This window comes from Cyprinodon tularosa, unplaced genomic scaffold (genome assembly GCF_016077235.1).
Source record: "Cyprinodon tularosa strain WSP-4 unplaced genomic scaffold, ASM1607723v1 ctg711, whole genome shotgun sequence".
Classification (NCBI taxonomy): domain Eukaryota; kingdom Metazoa; phylum Chordata; class Actinopteri; order Cyprinodontiformes; family Cyprinodontidae; genus Cyprinodon; species Cyprinodon tularosa.
Genome location: NW_024039465.1, coordinates 132,509 through 155,123, shown reverse-complemented (window position 1 = coordinate 155,123; position 22,615 = coordinate 132,509). Strand labels below are relative to the sequence as shown.

At 35.8% G+C, this 22,615-nt stretch overlaps 1 protein-coding gene across 1 annotated transcript in view; it reads right to left on the bottom strand.

Moving 5' to 3' along the window:
• Nucleotides 1-22,615, bottom strand: part of LOC119772515 (contactin-associated protein-like 2) — a 255,193-nt gene that overhangs the window by 158,586 nt on the left and 73,992 nt on the right. The window contains exons 9-12 of the mRNA XM_038268959.1: nt 19,295-19,401; nt 15,794-15,913; nt 14,825-14,940; nt 9,280-9,364 (exon numbers count right to left, since the gene is read on the bottom strand). Coding sequence (XP_038124887.1) covers nt 9,280-9,364; nt 14,825-14,940; nt 15,794-15,913; nt 19,295-19,401 — 428 coding nt within the window. The remainder of the gene's footprint in view (nt 1-9,279; nt 9,365-14,824; nt 14,941-15,793; nt 15,914-19,294; nt 19,402-22,615) is intronic.

The following is a 22,615-nucleotide window of genomic DNA, read 5'->3' as shown; positions in this document are numbered from 1 at the left end:
ATACAGTTTAAATTCTCACACCATCCATCATCCTCACAAAATTGGATGGAATATTTCCCAACAAAACCTTAAAACCTCAAAGATTTTAAGACCGATTAGAGGTGTGATTTTTAGCTTGACTTGGTTTTGCATTAGGTCTGTCACTATTTTCTCTATGAAAACAAAAATCCTGCCAGATGTAGTATTTTGAATGATGTCCAAAAATTCAACAATTATTGATGAACTCACAACCTGATGGTTCACAACTGCTGTCTCGATCCATAGACACACCTCATTAATCACCTGACCGCATGCATGGAGCAGTGGACTGCACTGTGAATGGGGCTCACTTTGAAGGGATAAAGTAATGGTTGCAGGGCTTATTCTGTGCCTAAAATATTATTCTGAAAAGTGTACCTTTCTTATTTCACAACTCAGGCTGCCTGCATGTAAATGTATTACATTTACACAATCTAATATTTACAGTTCTTTCTTCGACTGCCGCTAACAATATGAGTTGACAATTACAGTTACTGTATGACCTTTGCTTGAATAAATTCAATAACTGTTTCATTTTGCCAATGAAGATATCACAGATTTGTGTAGAGCTGAAACAATGAATCAGATTAATCGTGATTAATCAGTTATTTAAATAATCGTCAACAAATTTAGTAATCGATAAAACGTTAACCTTTAGCTGATAGAGCAACCCACTTAGAGCAGTAATTATATCAAAATTGTAAAAAAAATGCATAAATACTTTGAATTTAAGATGAAAAAATACTTTTTGTCTGTCAATATGCTCTATCCAGAACTCCTCAAGTGGAAATGTTTTAGTTTCACCTGGTTTAATTTTATTTAAAAAATTCTCTAAGTAACCTTTGCTTATCCGATTATTAATCGATTAATTGAAAAAAATAATCGACAGATTGATCGATTTGCAAAATAATTGTTAGTATCAGCCCTAGATTTGTGTCTAGCTCTGAGATAAAAATTATCTAACATGTTGAATGTGTGAAAAGACACAGAGAGGTACAATGTCAAAAAAAGACTACAAATTAAAAAGGTACATAAGGTAGATGACCATTTAGATAGTTTGATGCTTCTACCAAACATTATACATAACTTTTACTCTGATGTGAAATAAATTTAAATAATTAACAGGAAAAAAAACTAACAAACCAGAAGTTTTGGCGGGATAAAAAAAAAAAAAAACATTTCAAAGAAAGTAAAAGACAGTTGAAGGAGATGCTGCTCTTGCGTATGACTGTTATGACCCAGCTTAATGTAGTGAAAAGTGTTTTACTACTTAATATTGACACTAGCACCTGGGTGACTCCAAACTGCGCTGCAGTCAGGTATACAGACACAGAGTTGAATAAGACACATGCCTCTGTCAATACAATGTAGGATGGCATTATCCCAGGCAATGACGCATTAACGAGACAACAGGAACCGAAGACAGCACTTTATGTACGGGAAACGATCTAGGTATCTCTGGGATGGGTCAGGTTTTTTTTTTATCCCTGTTTCTTACCCAGTCTTTTCTGCTGTGTATAATTTTAACACGAAAGTAACTCTCAATATGCCCACTATTATGTCTTCCTTATACTTTCTTTAGATCAAAAACATTTTCGACAGATTTGTTCATGTAACAATCACCTACAGTATTTCAATATATTTTATGCAATAGAAAAAGATAAAATATATACCTTTTTTTTTTTCTTTTTTTTTTACTTGGCTTGCAAAAAATATCTACATAGTGTTGTCTGCATTCATTTCAGCCTCCCAAGTCCATACTTTGATACTTTGCTTACAGGATTACCTTGTATTCAGCTCCACACATTTTCTTCTTAACTTTGGACAGCTTCTCTTATCTATTAGAAAAATATCCCAAAACCAATGTACAGCTGTCACTATGTAAAACTGTATTAAACGAGTAGAAGTTCCTAGGACTAGGTAACAAGTTGATATCCCATGAATTAGGTCAAGCTGAACACTAAGATAAAAAAATAAAAAATAAAAACATAAATAAAGCTTGTTCAAAAACATCTGTTATGACTTCATTCATCTACTGAGACTAAAAATGTGTTATTCTTTAGATGCCTGGTGTTGCTAATTAACTTGATATCTTACTTTACAATAATTATATATGCAATGTTAACTTAATAACCTTTCTTTATCCTAACATCTGATTGACAGTAAAAACATAAATGATTAACATTTTTGTATATCACTGTATGAACTCATTAAGAGGAAATTTCACAGGCTAATATTGCTTTACATCACAGCTGTATTTGTTTTGAGAGTAAATCACGCACATAATGGTTTTCAGTTTTTGATATCTGAAGGTATTGATTTCATTTTAAAACTGCAGAAGGAGTAACGTGGGCTAAACACATGTGTATGTCACATTCTTCAGATTTTTATTTGAAAATTATTTTATACTAACCATGTGTTATTTTCCTTACTCAATTCTCCTCGGTTGTGCACTACTCTCATTTGGTCTATCTCTAAACTCTGATTACATACATCCTATACACATTGAATTTTTTTTATTTATAGCTATCACATGACCTTACAGCTATGGATCAGCTTAGCGCAATCTGAGATAGTTGTTCTCAGATGCACTAATCGACACAGAGGCAATCTTGGTCTGAGCTTCTGAAGGATTCCTCTGGGAACAGAAAATCCAATGTGAAGATTATGGATTTTCACCTTAAGATGTGCTTCTCTAACTGGGTAGGGCTAAGAATAGCATCCATTAAAGTTTTGTTTAGTAGGATTATATCCCCTTTGCTTCTCGTTTGTATTTAAGTTTTAAATGTTTTTTTGTTTGTGTGGTTTTATGAGAAATCACCCTAAAGATGCTTCTCTGCAGCCACATGGGCTTTCAGTGGTGACTACAAACATAGATTCTCTAACTGCCATATAAACACCTCTGTAAATATCCAAGTCGAAAAAAAGAATAACTCATTGTAGTTTATTCCAACTAACTGTGAAGATTATTCTGCTCTCTATCTTTAAAATAGTAACATAACCCATTCATTAAAAAATGCCTGTAGATATCTAAACCTTTGACAACTTCCGTCCTAAATGCATTGCAAAGAAAAGGATTTTCTGCCAGATACATGTAATTGAAGTGGGGCTCTAAGAAAGATGTCAGCAATTCCGGGAATATGGGTCATGAGTCCGGAAAAAAAAAAAAAAATCCTTTAAATAGGCTGGCAAAGAAGCATTTTTTTCTCTTTTGATACAGTTGGGAATCTCACCCCATTTTAATGCTGTGATACTTATTGTCTACTTTCATTCACCAAGAAGATGTCTGCTTGCCAGTCTGACTGAAAACTACAAATAGCAAAACGGGAAAATGTTTGCAAAGTTTCAATATATTTACAGTTGTTTATTTGCTCTAAATAAAAAAAAGCTAAATGAAAAAGCAAATATCTAACTTTACGTCTGCGTAAACATCTGTAGATAATCAGTACATAATGAGAATAGGTGTTGGCCCAAATGCTGCAGCAACCCTGAAGAAAGGCTGATTCCCATCATTAGATGTAAAGTAGAGCAAGTGTGCGACAATAATTTAATGTTAATTAGGAGCTTGTCTATAGGGGGTAAGAAAAGGAAAAGAGCGAGCAAGATGGGTGGAGTGGATAGCATGAGAGATGCCTGAGGATCTCAGTAATAGCTTTCCTCTGTCTTGTCTTTCAGTATATTAGTTCATGTTCCTGCACAGCCCCTTCTTGCTTCTGGGCCTGGGTTCTTTCTAAAATTAATGACACTGTAACCAGAACATTAGCTGAGTAATGAAAGACATAGCTCTGCATGAGGCACAATAGACTATATGCATAGCATAGAATAGAAAAACTAAAAAGATGTTAATAGGGATATAATCTCAAACAAATGCAGTAAAAGTGTAGTGATGGTTGAATATTTGAATACGTTCCATAGCAGTAAAACTGTCATGAAAATAATCTCAGGGAGTGTTCTAACTTAAATGCTACAACAGAGAAGGGATGAGCAGTATTCATTGAAGATTATAATGGTTGGTAAATGCATATTTTACACTATAATGAGTGACAAAAAAAGTTATTCAGCTGAATAAAAGCCAGAGTTTTTCCTTATTCGCAAAAGTGCAACTTTGTTGGAACTTGTTGCATTTGCAGAAACAATAACACAAGAATAAAACCAGATTAAAAGGAGAGAAAAGCTTTTTCTTCCCATCGCTGCATTTGCAAAGGTTAATGATGAACATCAGAAACCATAGATGAGAAAAAAAAAAAACACACACAAACAGATGGTTAACCAGCACTGAAGAAGCAAAGTCATTAGAGTTGAACACAAGAGATGCAAGAATTTCAATGAATATGTGTGCAAAATATCGCAGTGGCTGACTTGACTATTACTTCTGAGGCAATAATTGAGACCAGAGGTACCAAAGAAATGGACTGGAACAAAGCCACGCATACACACAGCCTCATTATCCTGAACTACACTCATCTCTCATCTCTTGTCACCCTTGTTTCTTTCTCATCTCCTCCTGTGTTCGCCTTGTTTGTGTCATATACACCCAGGGCCAATTTTCAACCTTTCCTATTCAGTACATAGTTGGTTCAGGGGAGACTGTAAATCTGAATTCATAAGCTGCGACTTGCCCAGGTCAAATTGTTTTGAAGCTCTCTATTTGCGACATGGGTTAGAATGTCTGTTCGTAATTCGTGGGGAAGTATAAAAACACTACACCTAAATTAAAAATCTGCACCTCAGCTAAAACATTATTAATGTTTAAAACAATGGATTTATCAAACATCAAGAAATTAGGATCTACTGTCATCATTGAGGATGTTTTCTACAAATTATATGATAAATAAGAAAAAAAAAACAGTAAAAAGTTTTCTTTTTCCTTATTTCCTTCATTAGAAAGTCGCCTCTAATTCCATGTATTGACTGTATATCACTGCTGTAATGTGCATTTCTTTCTTGGTTGCTAATGGATTCACAGCCATTTAACAGACAATAATTCAGAATTATATAATGTAATAAAATAATAGCCCTTTTTATTACAACTGCATACTTTTGCTGTCAACTTGATGAGCTATGTGCTTTTTAGTACAAGGAGAAAATACCAGCATATTAGCGCTGACTGTGAGCTGTATACTTTTTTCAGTCAGTGAACCATAGTTCAGTGAATAAATAAGCTCCTCTACTTGATGGAAAGACTTTTTCTCCCATTAGCCTGTATGTTTTTAGATGTTTCTATCATTCAAATCTGGGAAAGGCTGGAAAATAAAGAAACAGCATGCGCTTTGACAAGTTAAAACTTCAGTAAGGCTGTGTGTGCATTTGTGTGCACAGCTCTCATATATAAAATCTGATCTGCATGTGCGTGTTTGCCCGTTTCTCATTTTGTTTTATCTCTGTACATTAATCTGCATCTCATTTCTACACTTCAGTTGGAGTCTGTTTGCATTTGGTCAGGTTTGTATAAAGTCACCTGTTTGGCCTTCGGAGGACAACAGGCAAAGTAAATGTTTTCATCTGAAAATTCCAATCAATGTCAGATAAATCAAACCTTTAATTCAAATACTATCTAAATCTATTCAGCTGAATAAAAAACACCAAAATGTTGTTTATATCTTACAAGGTCACTGGTGCCAGCAGTAACATTCCTTATGCAAAATGTTATCGAAGCATTTAATTTTTTTTATTTCCTTTTTTTATGTTGGTTGGATTGAGTGGGGTCTTTTAATAACTAATCCTTGACTTTCAGTTTACCAATGGTATAAATGTATTATACACGACACAACAGCTGGTGTTCCTCAGGACTGCTGCAAAATGAATTGGATAAGAGAGCATTTTGATTTAGGCAAAATTGTGCTGAACTGAAGTAATCAAGGGAATATCTAACACTCACCTGAACTCCTATTCTTATCATTAATATATGCAATAAGAGCGATACTTGGATCTGGGAAACCTTGTAACAACTGAAACCTTGCTGCTATTGGCTACATATGGATAAGGAGAACAGCAGCACATAGGCAACCAAATCAGAAATAATACCTATTAAGCAACATATAGAACAGAATAGAACAGAATAAAATTCCCTTTATTGTCCCACAATGGGGAAATTCTGGAGTTTACAGCAGCAAAAAGATTATAGAAAAAATGGTTATATAAATGCGGACCTTAGAAAAATTTATAATGACATAATAGTAAGGAGTTAAAAAGCAAATTAAATATTGTACTGTAAAGTGTTTTAACAATATAGAACTGTGCACCTGGAGAATAAGTAACCAATATATACCTATAGACATTTTTACAGTAACCGATATTTGAAAAATAGCAGCAACATAAGAGATGTGCAAAAATGAAAGCAGGATGTTGTGCAAATTGAGCAAAATCAACATGAATGTAACAACTTATTGAAGTTATTGGGTACAGTGGTGGTTATAGAGTCATACAGCTGCTGAAAGGAAGGATCTGGGATAAAGCTCCCTGGTGCATTTAGGATGCAGCAGTCTGTCACTGAAGGAGCTCTCTCTCTGATGATAATATGAAAAAAGTTCTCTAATTAATGTAGTGTGACTGACTTTTTTAACGATTAGTCTTTACTATGTCTGTCATTGTGAGATAATACCAGTGCAATCAAATAATAATTATCTTCAGGCTTATTACATGTTTCTCAGTGTGCCAATATGTACAATACCCACAGAGGAAAAAAAAATATTTGAGATGCTGTGTGTATAGAGCTGTTGGCCAACAATGGTGACGTTAACCAATAAATATTTTAATGACCATGGCAGTGGATAAAATGGGAGGGGAAGAGGAAACAACATAGAACATTTTGCTACTTTTATGAAAAAAAAACAAAAACGTTTATTTCTTTCTATGTCTTTATGTCACTGTTAGTTATGGACTATATCATATCTCACATTGAGACACATTGCCAAGGAAACTGGCTATAACCACAGAAACTCAAGCTCATCAGCTGCAACTGTTATATAAGGCCTACTTTATTGCAGGGTTAAATGATTGTGATGAGCATTTGAGCCAGCGCAATAATTAAGAAAAATTAGGCTCTTTGGTTGGAGCTTTTTTTATAGGTGCCCTACAACAGGAACACTGGAACAAGGTGATGGGACAAAATGTTGGTCATTCAAAAAAGTAAAATAAAATGTACAAGAAGTGAAACTGGAGGTGAGGAATGGAGGGGTAACTTGAGGAGGGTAATGGGATATGGGAAAGTACGGAGACGATACAGAAGATAAGTGTGAAGCAAAAAAAGAGAAAAGATGGAGGGAAATTGATAAATGTGGATTTTGTAGAAGAAATGAAGCAGCAGAGATAGAAGGAGATGAGATGGAAGAAGGAATAAGGAAGATGGAATGAAAAATGAAATATTACTGTGTCCAGGTTGCGAATTTTCGTGTGTGGCTGTGCACACGTCAGCACGGAGCACTCCGGTAGTTCCCATCCTGCGAATCAGTGAATACTGAACAGAATGTGCTCGCTGAGGGCTGATGTGTTTACGTGAGAGTGGTGATAAAATAATCCTAAAATGAAAGAATGGGTGACAGGGGTGGCAAAGGGGTCATGCATTTAGGACAATTACTGTCCAAGTTTTTAAATAAGGTGTGCACCATGATTCTTATCTAATGATTCATTTAGCCACAAAATGCCATTCCTGCCCTAATAGATGAGAGCTGGAAAGGAAAAAAAGCTGGAAGTGGTAGAGTAGTCTGTGTGTTTCCGCTTTGTGTACATGCTGCTTGTGGTTCATACTGAAAATGCTGTTGACAGTGTCATTTGATGAAAGCTGACAGGTAATTTATGAAGCATATTTTTGAGTAAATGATTTTTCTTGCTCCTACTTTCTCTGCCATTCTAGACTAGTAATTGGATTTCTCTAACTTTCAATGTTGTGAATTAGGAGCAAACTAGTTAATGAAGGTTTTCCTGCCTTAACAGCATGTGTATATGTAGTGTATGAGTGTGTTCTCATGTCATTTTAGGTAAGGAAACAAAAAAGAAAGAATGAATATTAAAAGAGAGTGGATTTTAGTTTGAGTATGCATGTGTGCGATTGCACGCATACTACGTGAGTAGATGAAAAGACCATCTTTCATTGCTGTGGAAGTTAATTGCATAGTCTTGGTCTACTGCACTAAGACCCAGCTATTACTAACCACCTTTGCTTTAATTCTTTCAGCCAATCAAGGACCACAGACAAAATCGTATGCAAGAGCACAAAAAGCAATTACTATGTTTGTAGAGGTGCTTTACTAAAATAACATAGCTCCTACCACTTTTCCTTACTTTTTTCCTATTAAAAGATCAGTTAAATCATAAGCTTAAAATAAAAAAAACATTTAAATTATTGCACTTTTACCATCAAAAGGCCTAACTTCGTGGTGGCCTATCAGGGTTCCCGACCTCACAAAAATAGCAAATTCTCTGTCCAGTAGATGTTAGACCAACAAATGTAGAATTGTTTCGTCACCCATATTCTGTCTGCTTTTCCTGTGTTTAATGGCTAAGAGTGTTCGGTCTCTATAAAGTGAGTCTCATTCTAGCGCTGTGATGGTCATGCTGTGTGTAAAAAATAAATAAATAAAATAAAATGACTCAAGGATTGCTTTTCTCAGGGTGAACATTTAAAGTGGCTCTAAGGGCATTAACACATATTGTAGTTACAGGTGTTTGCCAAAAACCTTCCTCACAGCTGCACACAAAAACCAAACCTTAAGAAGGAGCAATTAAAAACACAAGCTTAAGTAATCTAAAGTAAACTGCTATTAAAACATTACTGGGCTGTGATCAAACACAGTAGAGACACAGTGAATGTAGCACGACCTAATACCAATAAAAGTAAGCCAAATTAATCCAATGACAATTACTATTCCTGAGTCATTCCTGAGTTTGTGTTGCAAGGCCTGTCTTGGTTATAAAGGTAGTACCAAGACAATAGTTCAAACACAATGATGAGGAAACATGAGTAGCCTTAAACATGTGCTGAACATTAAAAAGCTCCTTGACAAATATCAAATATTAGAGGGAAAGTGAATTAATAAAAGATATTTACATGATTTTTTTTACACTATATTCTTGTCAAGTGCAAAGTACTATAGATTTATTTGCTCTTCACTCTTTTCTGAAATTCAAATGTATGTACTGTTAATTAGCCATCACATTATATAAGTGGTAAAAAAAAAACCCATAATTCTTCCTCAAAAAATGCCACCTAGGCAGTTTGTTCTAGGGTCTTCATTGAATTAAGATGCGATCTTCATCCCTTACCTGGAGTGTTGAGCAGTCGGGACATGCGACACATGTACGTGATTTCCTGCTCGCAGTGTTCTGCACTGGTTGTGATGGATGTCACCTAGAAACACAGGCAAGGTTGTGAATATTTACTTAATCTTAACCAGACATCAATTTCAGTTAAAAGGAAAATATAAAACAAAACTGGGATAAAATCTGTTCTAGTTCCCCTTCTTTAAATGCATGAAAATGAATAAAAGTGTAATGAAATGTGAAAATTCTCAGTTGCTTTTACAATATCACTTGTGGAAAAAATGCAGTCACTCCTCTTTTGCCACTGACACGTGAAGTTCACCCACTGTTGGCTTTTGACCAGGAGTGTCAACTGCAATCTATAACCACTCAGCAGAAAGATTAAGGTATCGACTCCCAAATGCAAGGGAGCAGATTCTGGTAACCTGAGCTGTATTTAGAAGAACCCAAGCAGATAAGTCATGCAGGGATGAGGTTAAATACTCATTATGTTAGTTTATCATAGGGCATTTGCAGAGCTGGGGGCTCAAAGATTTAAAGTCCAAATGATTAAGCTTTCATCACATGTTAGGAAGAAGCATGGTGAATGATAAAGATTTTTTAGTGGGATTTAAGGAGAATATTTTAGCACGTAGCATATATGCTGATAGGGTTAAAGACTTCCTACGCTCTTTACAAAGTTGCTGACATACTGTGTTTAACTTGCCATATTTGATGCCTTATCTATAATCACATTTTATGTAGGTTAAATGTTAACAAATGTGACATAATAAGGAAAAACTATAAGTGCTGCCATAACACAAGAGGTAACTTTCTCAAGTTAATCAGAGCCTGACCATCTTGGGCTGATACTGGATGCTCTACATATTCTAAAAGTGCGTAGAACTAAGTGGTTAAATAATTATAAGCTGATTCAATCTGAAAATAATCATTGACCAATGTCCAAGGACCCAGCATGCCAAAATAGATAACAGACATCATTTTAGATGTAACATCTGAGTAAACTAAAGATTAAAGCGACACTGTATTTCTAGAAATGTAAGTTCCATGTTTAACCTCCATGAAGGCTATTAGCAAAACGGAAAAGTTACAAAATCATACAAAATTATTCTACGTTTTGGAAATTGATAGCAGACCACTTTGAACCAGCAGATTGAGAATTCATTGTGTTACTTGAAAGGACAAGACCACATTCAGCTCTTGATAGCTAAATTCCAGATGACGAGTGAGCGGTTGTGCAGAAAATACTTTGGAACAATGCCAAATATCAGACTACTATAAAGCTGCGCTCTAGATAACATGAAACAGTCAGTGACGTATCTGACATTCTCAAGTCACAGCGGTAACTTTCTGAGTAGGGTAACCTGCACAAAGCCGCCATAGATGCCAAACGCTGTATATTGAAGTGAAAAATCTCTTAATATATAAAAAACTAAGCTAATACTTGGGTTAAGACTTTTATGGTTCTGTTTTAAGTGAGATCATCATCAGATCTTTAGTTTAGGTATTATTTATCCAGTTTTTATACTTGCACCACTTGTGTGCACGATGTATTACATCTTTGAATTGAGAGGGTGAGGCACCCTTGCTATTTTGGAGAGTAAATTAGGTGTATAATTGCATCAGGTGTGTATGGAGGGAATGAATGTTGTTTACTCAACACAACTGATATATTTATTACTTAGAAACATTACTTTTGTATCTCTGCTTCTTTCTGTGTGTCTGCTTTTGTCTCCCTGAACCACAGTCGGCCTGGGCAGATGGCCGTTCACATTGAGCCATGTTTTACTGGAAGTTTCTTCCTGTTAAAAGAAAGATTTTTCTCTCCACTGTCGCTACAAGAATGCTCGGTATAAGGGATTGCCTTCAAATCAATGAATCGATGCAATCAACTGGTTTTCCTTACAAAGAAAATTGAACCAATCTGACGGTATGATCTGGTTGAATTGTAAAGTGTGTTGAGATTACATGTGTTGTGAATTGGCGCTATATAAATGAACTAAATTGAAAACTGAATTATTAAAATAAAAACAAATATACATTTTAAACAGATGGAGAAGAGAGAATCTTTAGAGAGATATTACATCTTACAGCAGATAAAAATCTACAAAATGTAACTACAAATCCACTTGATTATCATAATGCAGACTTTTAGGGTATTTGAATCAGCTTCAGAAACAATTGGTAAACCTGTGTTCAGTCTTCTAGGTTTATATATTTAACCTGATAATAAAAAATAATAATAAATTACTAATCCTTACACAACATATACACACATACAAAATTCTCCCACAGTATATATATACACATTAATTTGGCATGTATTGTATTATTAGACTTTGCACAAAAAGTTAGAAACACATTTATCATTACTACCAGGAGGTAGACAAGCTCATATTCTTCTCTTATGGAAGGATTAAAAAACAATTAAATATGGATTTAAGAGCAATAATTTTTGTATGAGAAGGGATATATAGAAATACATATAGTCATATTTTTAATATCCTGTTCCAAGATCCTGCTATCTTCATCCAGTAATGTGCTTCTTGTCACATTCAGTCAGGCTAAAATTTGATTTTTAATAAGGAACTGAAAAAGAGAACTATTGTGTTATTCACAGACTAAAGCATGATTAAACACATTTTTCAAAGAACAAGATATATAAATTATTTCAGTTCTCATTTAAAAAACTTAATATTTACTATATAGGCACACTGTTGGTCATCTTTCATTGTGTGCTCAAAAGAGACAACATTTCACAGGTGGTTAGTGTCTTTCTCTGTTGGTCATAAAAATAACTCAACTTCTTAAGCAAATTTTACAAGGGAGTAGAGAAGAAAAAAGTACTGAAGAAAGCCAAACACAGAGCAATAAAAAAGTTAATGTTACAAAACGGAAGGCTATAGCTGCCTGTTAGATATATAAATCCAATATAATTTTAGCTGGTAATTTACATGTTATGTTATGACAATATGTAACTTTATAACTTTTCCAATATGCCAATTCCTTAACTGACTCAAGTGACTCTATTGCATATAAATTATCCTTGAGAAAAATATTTCATTCTTTGTTTAATTTGCAAAACTGACTTCTGTTCAGATAGCCTTATGCATGAATTATTGAGATGAATATATATGAAAAAGAACCAGAATGCATCAAATTTTGAAAAATATGAAGCAAAAGAGGATTTATTATGCAGTACAGTTAAAGGTATAGAGGAGGATTTTTTTGCGAATTTTTGAAAAGACCCGCCCTGTCCACTTAAAAAAAAAAAATGCACATGCACAACCCGGTACCCGCTTCCTAGAGGGAACACTTATTAAATGCGTGCCAGAACATGCATGAGCCCATTTCTCCTCGTGCATGCTCTGCCTAAATGTTGCTGTTTGCAACGCTCATACAAGCTTACTTTCCAAAAGATGATTTGCTATTTTTCCACTATGTCAGACTCACCACTTTTAAGTGAAAATGGGGACGAGTACATAGGACGGTCTTACGTAAACATGTCACCAGGATGATTGACAATTAGGAGGACATCTTATTTTGACGATCCACCTGGAAAATGAACGTCCTCCACTATACCTTTAAGCTAAGTAGCATAACTATACAATAACTTGGCATTTGCATGGATTAATAATTCTTGTACTGGCAATATTTTCTGAAAAAAATATTGACAAACAGACCCATTTTGCTAGTAAATCTGTGCACAAACTTAACAAGAGAGCAGTTAAAAAAAAACTTACAAATGAGATCATTATTGTTGAGCCTCACAGATAAAATGTTCTTGTGGCCCTGAGCATGTTTCATTATGCACAGGTTTTTAACAATCTCCCATTCCTACAAAGCATAAAATGTTGCTGAATATCCACTCCTCTCAGCGAGAATATCTGCAAGGGGTCTGTTTGCTTCCAAAGAATTTGGAGACCAAAAATATTTTTAAAACAGCACAGAAGAGATCTTTTGTATTATAAAGGGACATGCTTCTGCACCAAACCATAACAAACACAGGGTTTTATTGTCTGTGTACAAAAGCTGCTATGAGACAGAAAAGTCTCCTGAAAATAAACAAAAACGTTTATGATGAGACTCCAGAAATCCTGAGAGTTCATCTCAGCAAACATTTTCAAGACCAAGGTGATGATTTATTTCCTTAATTCAGTGGTTCCCAAAGTGTGGGGCGCGCCCCCTAGGGGGGGCGCAATGCCATTGCAGGGGGGGCGCGGGAAGCGGTATGGATGAATGAATGAAGAAAAAAAAAAAAAAAAAAAAAAAAAAAAAAAAAACAGCGCTTGCTTGACTGAGCATAATGGACAGTTGTGACACTGCAACCCAGATTTGAGAAGATTTACAGCAAAAAGCAGGCTCACTACAGCCACTGAAAAGATGGGAGGATTAAAGTACAAAGAAAAAACTCTCAGGGAGCTGTTCAATGTTTTCACTCCATTTTGCACAGAGGCTTTTTTAATGTATAGATTATAGCAAAGTTAAATATTGTTACAAATAAAAAAAAAGAAATATGTTTAAAATAACACAAACAACAAAGAATCCTCTTCTAATCTACATTATGGAACTCTGAAAAAAATACAGTTACACAAAAGTGTTCCACTGTAAAATATGTGTATTTTTTTTTTTTTTTTTTTTTTTTTTGGGGGGGGGGGGGGGGGGGGGGGGGGGGGGGGGGCGGAAATGTTATTGTAATCCAAAGGGGGGCCCAGAAGAAAATCTTTGGGAACCACTGCCTTAATTGAACATGTTTAGGGAAGAGTTTAAAGTTTCTAAAACAATGCATTCCTCAAGTGGCTTAAAGCAAGACGTGTGTGAAACAAACTGTGGCAAACAACAATATTGTGGACTTAACTGGTGAGGGGTGGGGTCAAGAGAAGAAAGATTGGGAACACTATTGTGCATTGATACTTAATTACTCAAATAAGGAATAATTTAGGTTAAGATAAGACAACATAAGATAAGATAGTGGAGAAATTCCCTTGTCACATCGACTGATGTGAAAAGAAGGTACCAAAAGGGGGAAAAGGTATATGGGGTATAAACAGTATATGCAGTCCGTCCACAAACACACACACACACATACTGGTTCTGCCTTCGTAGTGAGGACCATGTGATGACTTCTAATGATTTTGGTCCTTTTCAACCCTTTCTATGATCTAACCCTAAAACTAACCCTAAATGTAACCATTACCAATGCATACCTCACCCTAACCATTTAACACCTTAGCCCTAAACCTAACCATTAGCAAAATAGCATGTGAGGACCTCACTTTGCAACAACTGGTCCTCACTCTGATGGCTAGACAGGTACACACACACACACATATATATATATATATATAAATAACAACTGAAGTCTTGTTTAACATCACTGCAAGGACTATTGCACAGGGTTATTGCACAGGGTATTAAATTGGTTTTTATAGGGTACTAAATATACCCTGTAATAATTAATAGAGCATTCAGTTTTACGTTATTTCGCAGGTGCATTCTTATTGTAAAACATTGTATAGGATTACACATCTCTGTGTGTATATGTTACCTGATCCATAGAGGTACTGTAGTTGACTTGTAGGACAGTTCGTTTCTCTCTGCTCGAGCCAGTGATCGCTATCCTGGGGGGTAGGTTGTTCATTACAGTCGTCCAAACTTTGTCTTCTACAAATACACAGATGCAAAAAACATAACTGATCAAATGGTCAATATCTTAATTTTGGTAACATTTTAATTTGTTTAGCAACAAAATATTAAATAATCTGCAATTAAAACAAACCATAATTGTAATTCAAACTGGTTTGTTTATATTTGCTTTTCCTACATCCATCCATGCAGACAAGTTTTCAACTTGCAGCTATGTGAGTTAAGACCTGTTGTAGACACGTACATGGCATTACGGTCTGAATCAGTCACTCTAATATTTTCCTGTTCATTTACAGTGCCATTCAGGAAATGTATGAGTATGAGCTTCAGGTCTCTCAAGGGAGTGAATTTTAGTGAGAAAGAAAAACTCCTTAACATTTTAACTTTTCTGGGGTGTGTGTCAGTGTGCTATTCGGCGTGACTAAGGGGCCAACCGGTGGGGTGCAGTGACATTTCATCAAAAACCCTGCCTTTGCTCTGCCTTCATGCTCTGCTGTTCAGTACTATTTCTGTATTCAGCCTTGCATGTGCATGTGCTCATGAAAGTGTGCAGGTGGTTGGTAGTGTGCCAAAAGTGTCACTTGGAATGTTTGAGAATTTTATATTCATGTATGTTTTTGATATCTCTGTTGATGTACATGTGTTTATGAGCATGTGTCTATAATGCTCCCCAAACTCTGAAGCATGTGTGGTTTTGTTGTCATGGAAACCCCAACCCAGTAACTTAAAACGGTTGCTGTCTTAGGTTAAGCGAGAGCAAGGGGCCACAGTTTTCCTCTTTCACAGGTCAGTGGGGCTAAAAAAAAAAAAAGAGAGAGCAGGAAAACACAAGAAATTCTAGAGCAATGTTTGAATGCATTACCATACCCACCTGTCATATTGCAGATGACTTTGAAAGGGCCAAGAGGTCCGCTACCATCGGGGTCAATCCAGTAGGTGTCAGATGACCTACCCAGGTGCTTATAAGCCTCACATGAGGGCTCATGGAGAGCTGCAGCAGAAGGGCAAAATGATAAAAAAATACAAGCTCTAAAAGTAAGTCAATCTGAAGCCCCTAATGAGCTGCAAAATTCACCATAACATATTTTTAATATAAACAGGACAATTAAAAGCATTCCAATAATTCATGTTGAGACAAACTGCCTATAGACAGTATAAACACTATGTAATAATGGCCCCTTAACAGCACAGCTGCTGAAATCATCAGATAAAGAGAAAGCTTTGACAGTTATTCAGTGTTTCAATTTTTCTGCAAATCCACAAGCAATGAGAAATAAATTTCCACTGTCAGTATCCATCACTGCCCATCTATTATTAAAATGTGACACATGTCAATATCCGTTATTTCTATAGTGGTGGAAAGAAGAATTGTTGTATCTAAAGTATAAAATTGCTGTTGTTTTCTCCTCCTGGAGAAAAAAGGTCATTGATGTCATTGCTACTCTACCTATCCTTGCTTTTCTCTTTTTGCCTGTCAAGAACTAGTGTGTTGTCCTACTTACTAACAACCTGTTTGACATAAAACTGTTGCAAGGCTTGTGTTGAGCTTCACTGAGCAAGGCTATAGTAGCATCACATAGCAATACAGATGGAAAGAAAATCACTTTGAAAAAAGTCAAACTTTTTTTGATTCATATTGAATGCTCAGGAATTTAACGAGAAGTTGTTTAAAGGGTTGCCTTCTGTTAGCTTGGCATGTCTGCTTTTTATTGGGTCTTCTCATGTGCACAGTCTGATTTTTCCTTTTTTCTCCTCATTTATTTAGTTTTTTTGACTACTGGATTATTGATGTTTTTGTCTTCAAATTGTCTTCAATTTTTGCTGGCATTTAGGGAAGAATATCCTTATTTTTCTGGAAGAATTAGTTGTCTGCAACTAGCACCACAGGAGAAGAAATGTTTAAAACATTTGATGACGGCAGCAATGACAATGAGGATGTATTATCACAGTCTCTGCTCCCTGTAATTGGGTGTAGTGTTTAAGATTATGTTAGTGTGGTACCAAAACAATTAGTTACCGCTAAGTACCGACCAAGGTTACCAGGTAGCATATTGATTCTAGTGCAAGTGCTACCCATCCCTACCCTCATTAAATATTCTGCTTAATTGAAAATAATCTAAATATTCAGATCCAATCACTGCATTTTTTTTTTATATCACCCTGAGTTTCAATATTGCTTTTTCAGTCCTCTGCAGAGATTTTTAGACATGATTTTACAACATACCATATTGATTAGTACTGTGCCATGCTATCTAATTATCCTAGCTAGAATGTAGTTTCACAACAGTTATTACACAATTATGCTGCGAGAATGTTAACAATGAGCTGAAGGGGAGCCAATGTCACACAGTTTTTAAATGTCTGAAAAGGCTACCTGTGCGATTTTGAATCACCTCCAAGGGTTTCTTTATTTGTTTTATAGGGTGTAAGAGGTTTAAAGCCGGGTTGACAGCATGTGATTATCGTCTGCCTTATTAAAAAGGCTCTGGCATTAAAACAATACCTTCTTATGATAACCTGAAGTAGATATAGAGCAGTTCGGAGATTGTAAAAGAGAAAAAGATTTTTTTTCTGCCCTTGCTTTGAGCTTCTGCTTCCTCCCTTTTTGCTTCTCCGTTTTACCATGTTTTCAGGTTTCAACTCAAAAATCAATAACATGAATATCTGTAACTTGTCCATTAATTGCTGAACTAATATCAAAGCAGTCTGATCTAATTGTTTTGCAGTATGAGTTATTCACTCTGGTATCTACCATGCAGTATTACAAGTGAAAAAAAAGGCTATTCAAGCTTGCAGTGTGATATGTTTACAATGCTAAACAATTTCTGATATTTCAAAATATGTGCCAGCCTATTTATCTGATTCGCTGTTACTTTAGAACAGGCATGCCCAAAGTCTGTCCTCGAGGGTCGCTGTCCTGCAGATATCCCTGCTACAACACAGCTGATTTTAATTGATAGCTGATCAACATGCTTTTGCTGAACTACAAACATTACTGGAGCAGGGAGACATCTGAAACCTGTAGGACAGTGGCCTTCAAGGGCCAACTTTGGGCAAGCCTTCCTTAGAAGGCTTTCACACCTATCAGGTATCTTAAGAGGGATATTTTACAGTATGTTTATACACAATTATCAATACTTCCACAAGTCTACAGAACACACTCTTCTACTGTAGGAGGTATCTCAAGTAATCAAGCACACACAAACATATATATATACAGTATATATACAGTATATATACAGTATATATATATATATATATATATATATATATATATATATATATAGAGAGAGAGAGAGAGAGAGAGAGAGAAGTATTTTCTATGTTTACTTGATAACTTATGAGCAATATAGTAACTAAATAAAATAAATCTGACTGCATTAAAATGTGAAACCTGCTGCTATAACTGGGAACCAACTTTGTTTTTCCTAAAATAATATGACTCCTCGACCTCTGCCATCTTCCCTGATTAAAAGTCTTTCTTGCTTCAGGACAGCTGTGACATTTTTAAAGCAACGTGCTGTTTCACAGTAACAAATGAAACACCTACAACCATCTCTAGATAACAGGAAAATGTTTGGAATCGCATGCCTAAGCTATTTATTTGAGCTTCTGCAAATACCTTACTTACTAAAACCAAATGTAGTTTAACATTTTTGAGCTTTACACAGACATTAATTTGCTTTGCTGATTATTTTACAATGTAAAGGTTTATATATAGTTAAAGTGAAAATTAGTAATATATAGAATATGACTGGTGTATTAAATGCTATGCTTTAGTTTTTAACCTATCGAAGAGACACTCTGAATTTCATACATGCAGTGTAATAAGGTGCAGATGAAAAGCTTACAACGACTAACATTTTATCACCATATATCTCTTCTTTTTGTATTTTATTCAGATTTTAATATTGTCATGTTTGCTCAGATTCCAGTCCTGGAACATGTAGAAGAATGCCATTTCCCTATCCAAACTTATCAGACTTTCTTTGTACTCTGCTGTTTTTGCTCAAATGGATGCTCAACTTTTCTCTCTTGCCCTTTAAAAGAGAACAACATCTGTGGCTTATGGGAGAAAGAATGACATTTTCAAAACTTAAAGCCTCTGAAAAGCTCCTTCTGACGCTGCTTGCTTTGTGTGCTGCTGAATTGTGAGTCTGATTCATTTTTTCTCTGATGGGAACAAAATGCAGTGCAGTTGGACAAGCTTGGCATCAGCACACTTCAAAAGTTCATCTGTCTCCGTGCTGAGGACTTGGAGACAGCTTAATCACTCAAAGTTAAATGGTGACATTGTATAAACACATATCAGGGAGAAAAGGAAAGACAAGAGCGGCAGAAATAAACAGATATCTAACTATGTATTACTTACATGTGTGACAGGTCGCTCCACTGTATCCTGTTCCATCACATTTACAACTGAAACTGTCCCACGTCTGCTTACACCGGCCTCCATGCTCACAGTGATTAGGCATACACCTGCAGAGATTTGGACAGACTCAATGAGTATTTAAACAACATTCTGGCTTGAAAATATTTATTTTATAAATCAGATGCATGTATACATTCACAACCTGCGTGTCGACAAACCATATACTAATCCCATCACACATGGTGCATACATCATATTTTTAAAGTTTATAAATGAATGTTAAAACATTCATGTAGTTGCACAGAGGCACCATCTGTAATGGAAAACATCTTTCCCTAAAAAAGCCAAATAACAGAGTACTTTTTATTTACTTTTGCATCAGTGTGGTAGATTTGCCCATCTTAATATTCTGAAATTGTTTCGATGAATTGTTTATAAAAGAGCTAACCTCTAATTTGTATGTAAAACTCAATTTATTATGTTAGCAGAAAGTTTGACTATGTAAAGTTACGTTTTAAATCTATGTAAGACACCAACACCAAAAATCACTTTACATTAAAAAAAGTTTAAATTTCGGGATTTCTCAAACCCAAGCCTTTTCAAAACACAATAGCTAAGTATTCACAACTTTTGTACTTTTTCACCATCTCTCTGAAAAGGTACTGAAACTTAGGTGAATTTTATGAAGATAACCTGGACATCAGACTTTAAATCTTAAGGCTTCCACCTACTTGAGCATAATTTGAGCTGTGCAAAGTCCGTGCTTTACCTAGAGCTAAAAGTGGTATCTATGCTATTTTTGAAACTGCCATACCAATTTTAAAAGTACCCTAGCCTAAACTGAATTCCAACCATAGTCCTAAACCTAACCCAAACCCAAATGAAGAAAACAGTTGAATTTCCCCATTTAGACCTGTAAGTCCTCACAATTGCGGATATTTGAAAATATACTGCCCCGAATTGTAGCTCAAACACACACACAAATATACACTATATATAAGTATAGATTTTTTTTTCCTGTCAAAAAGTCTGAGTGAAAATATAAACCAACTTTATCTAAAAATGTCATTGTTTAATTTGCTTGCTGTGGATAGATGTAGGAACGCGTCTACAAACCCTCCTAAGCACAGAGTATGTAATGAGGCCTTTCATTTTTAAATGAATCAAAGTAATGAGAGAATGAGGAAAGCCAGCTAAAGCCCAACAAACACTGGCTCATAAGCACAGCAGGGTTCTTTTGAAAATGCCACATTCTGCAGCCAAGTTGGAAATCCAGCAGTTTAATATCTCGTAGTCCTTCTATCTTTGTGGCTAGACAAGATGGCAACTGTAGAGATACCGCCTGTAATGATGAAGCTGAGATACCACGTTGATTTTTTTTGTCCACATGGCTATATACAACAATAAACCTTTAAGAGCCTCTAAGCAGCAGAAAACAACCACAGCGACCCTGCTTTACACAACTCAGTACAGCTTCAGCAGACAAAGACGCTGAGATAAAATGTCATTGTGCTTGCACAATGGGTTGAAATTGACAAGTCCTGACAATTTCAAAAGACATTATTCTTAGCGGGCTGGGAGCACTGAACCATACCAACTACTCTGGGCTTTGTGTGAGAGGAAAGAAAATCTATGGGGAGATTGGAGCTGATGTAGGATTTGTGTTCAGTTTTTTTTTTTTTTGTCCTACTGCTTGTGTTGTTGTATCACCCTTTTAGAATAACATTGATATTACGGAAAATTTTGTGTGCATTGCCTAGTGTGTCTACAGGATGTAGAATTTAGTTGGTGCAAGTGCTTTTATATTTTTGTACCATCTCAGCCTAAACTGAATCCCACAGTGGAAAGACATTGATCAAAAGGAGGTCAGACAGGCCCATTGAACTGCCTTCAAAGACATTCTGATTAGTTAGATGGTAACACTGTGCCCATTTATCTTCTATGGCAGAACAAGGCCCACCTGATGTACTGCTGTGCTGATATAGTGCGGCTAAAAAGTATTCAGTCAGCCACTGATTGTGCAAGGTCTCCTGCTTAAAGAGATGACAGAGGTCTGCAGTTTTTATCATATCATTCAACAGTGAGAGACTTAATGAGACAAAAAAATCAGAAAATCACATTGTAGGATTCATTAATTCATACATACATTCTATTCTATTCTATGATTGTAAAAAAATACAGATTTTGTTCACTCACAAACAAGCATCACAGTAACATCTTATTTAAGAAGCTCATCTGTCCTCCACTCATAACCTACAGTATTTTAGTGGCACCTGTTTGAAATCTTTATATATATACAAAAGACACCTGTCCACAGCACTAACAGTTAGACTCAAAACTCAACCCTGGCCAAAACCAAAGAGCTGTTGAAGGACGACAAGAAGATTGTAGATCTGCACCAGGCTGTGAAGAATGGATCTACAATAGGAAAGCACAATGGTGTGAAAAAAAAATAACTGTGAGAACAATTGGCCCCATGCAAGATTTTATCCTGTAGGGTCAGAATTATGAGAATGGTGCCCAAAATCCCAGAACTACATAGAGAGACCTGAGGAATGGCCCTCAGAGAGTTGGGATCAAAGGATCACCATACTTACATCCTGCTTTGGGGCTGTTTTGAACTGAAGCCTAGAAGATAAGACATGGCATGACAATGGTTCCAAATGCACAGCAACAAAGGATTTGCTTTGTTAAAAGCCTTGCAAGATTCCGGAGTGGCCTTCCTGGTGGACCACAGTATGTCTAAACCTGGTGAAGACTTACAGGAAGAATTTTACCTCTCTCCTTGCCTACAAAGGTTATGCTGAGAGCTGGGTTGAACTTTTGTTATTGACCATAGTTGAAGTGAAGTGAACTTCAGTATGATAAAAAATACAGACCTCTCTCTTGACCACTAAGTATTTTTGTCCAAATCTACCCAACACTACACAACACAACACACAAAGTGTGATGATAGAAATCTGGCTATTTTACAGATATTATAAGAGTTTTCAGAAAAAGAAAAAATGCCTGTTTTAAGCACCTAGGAGAAGCACAGCAGCAATGTAATCTGGAAAATAGGTATTATTTATACCACAAATACAATAAAAGTATTAAAGCATACCCAATACTGGTCTATATCTCTGAAATGGGTTCATTAGGGGGACAAGAACATCTCGCCTGTTCACGCCGGCCAAGAATTGCAGAGGCTTTCAGAGGCATAGACCAGTATCGGGTATTGCAGGCTAACAAAGAACCCAAACGACTACTCATTCCTAAGGGGCGGACCCATTCTTCAGGTTCAAATTGCGAGTTTTCTAAGCCAAAACAAGGCTTTTTTTG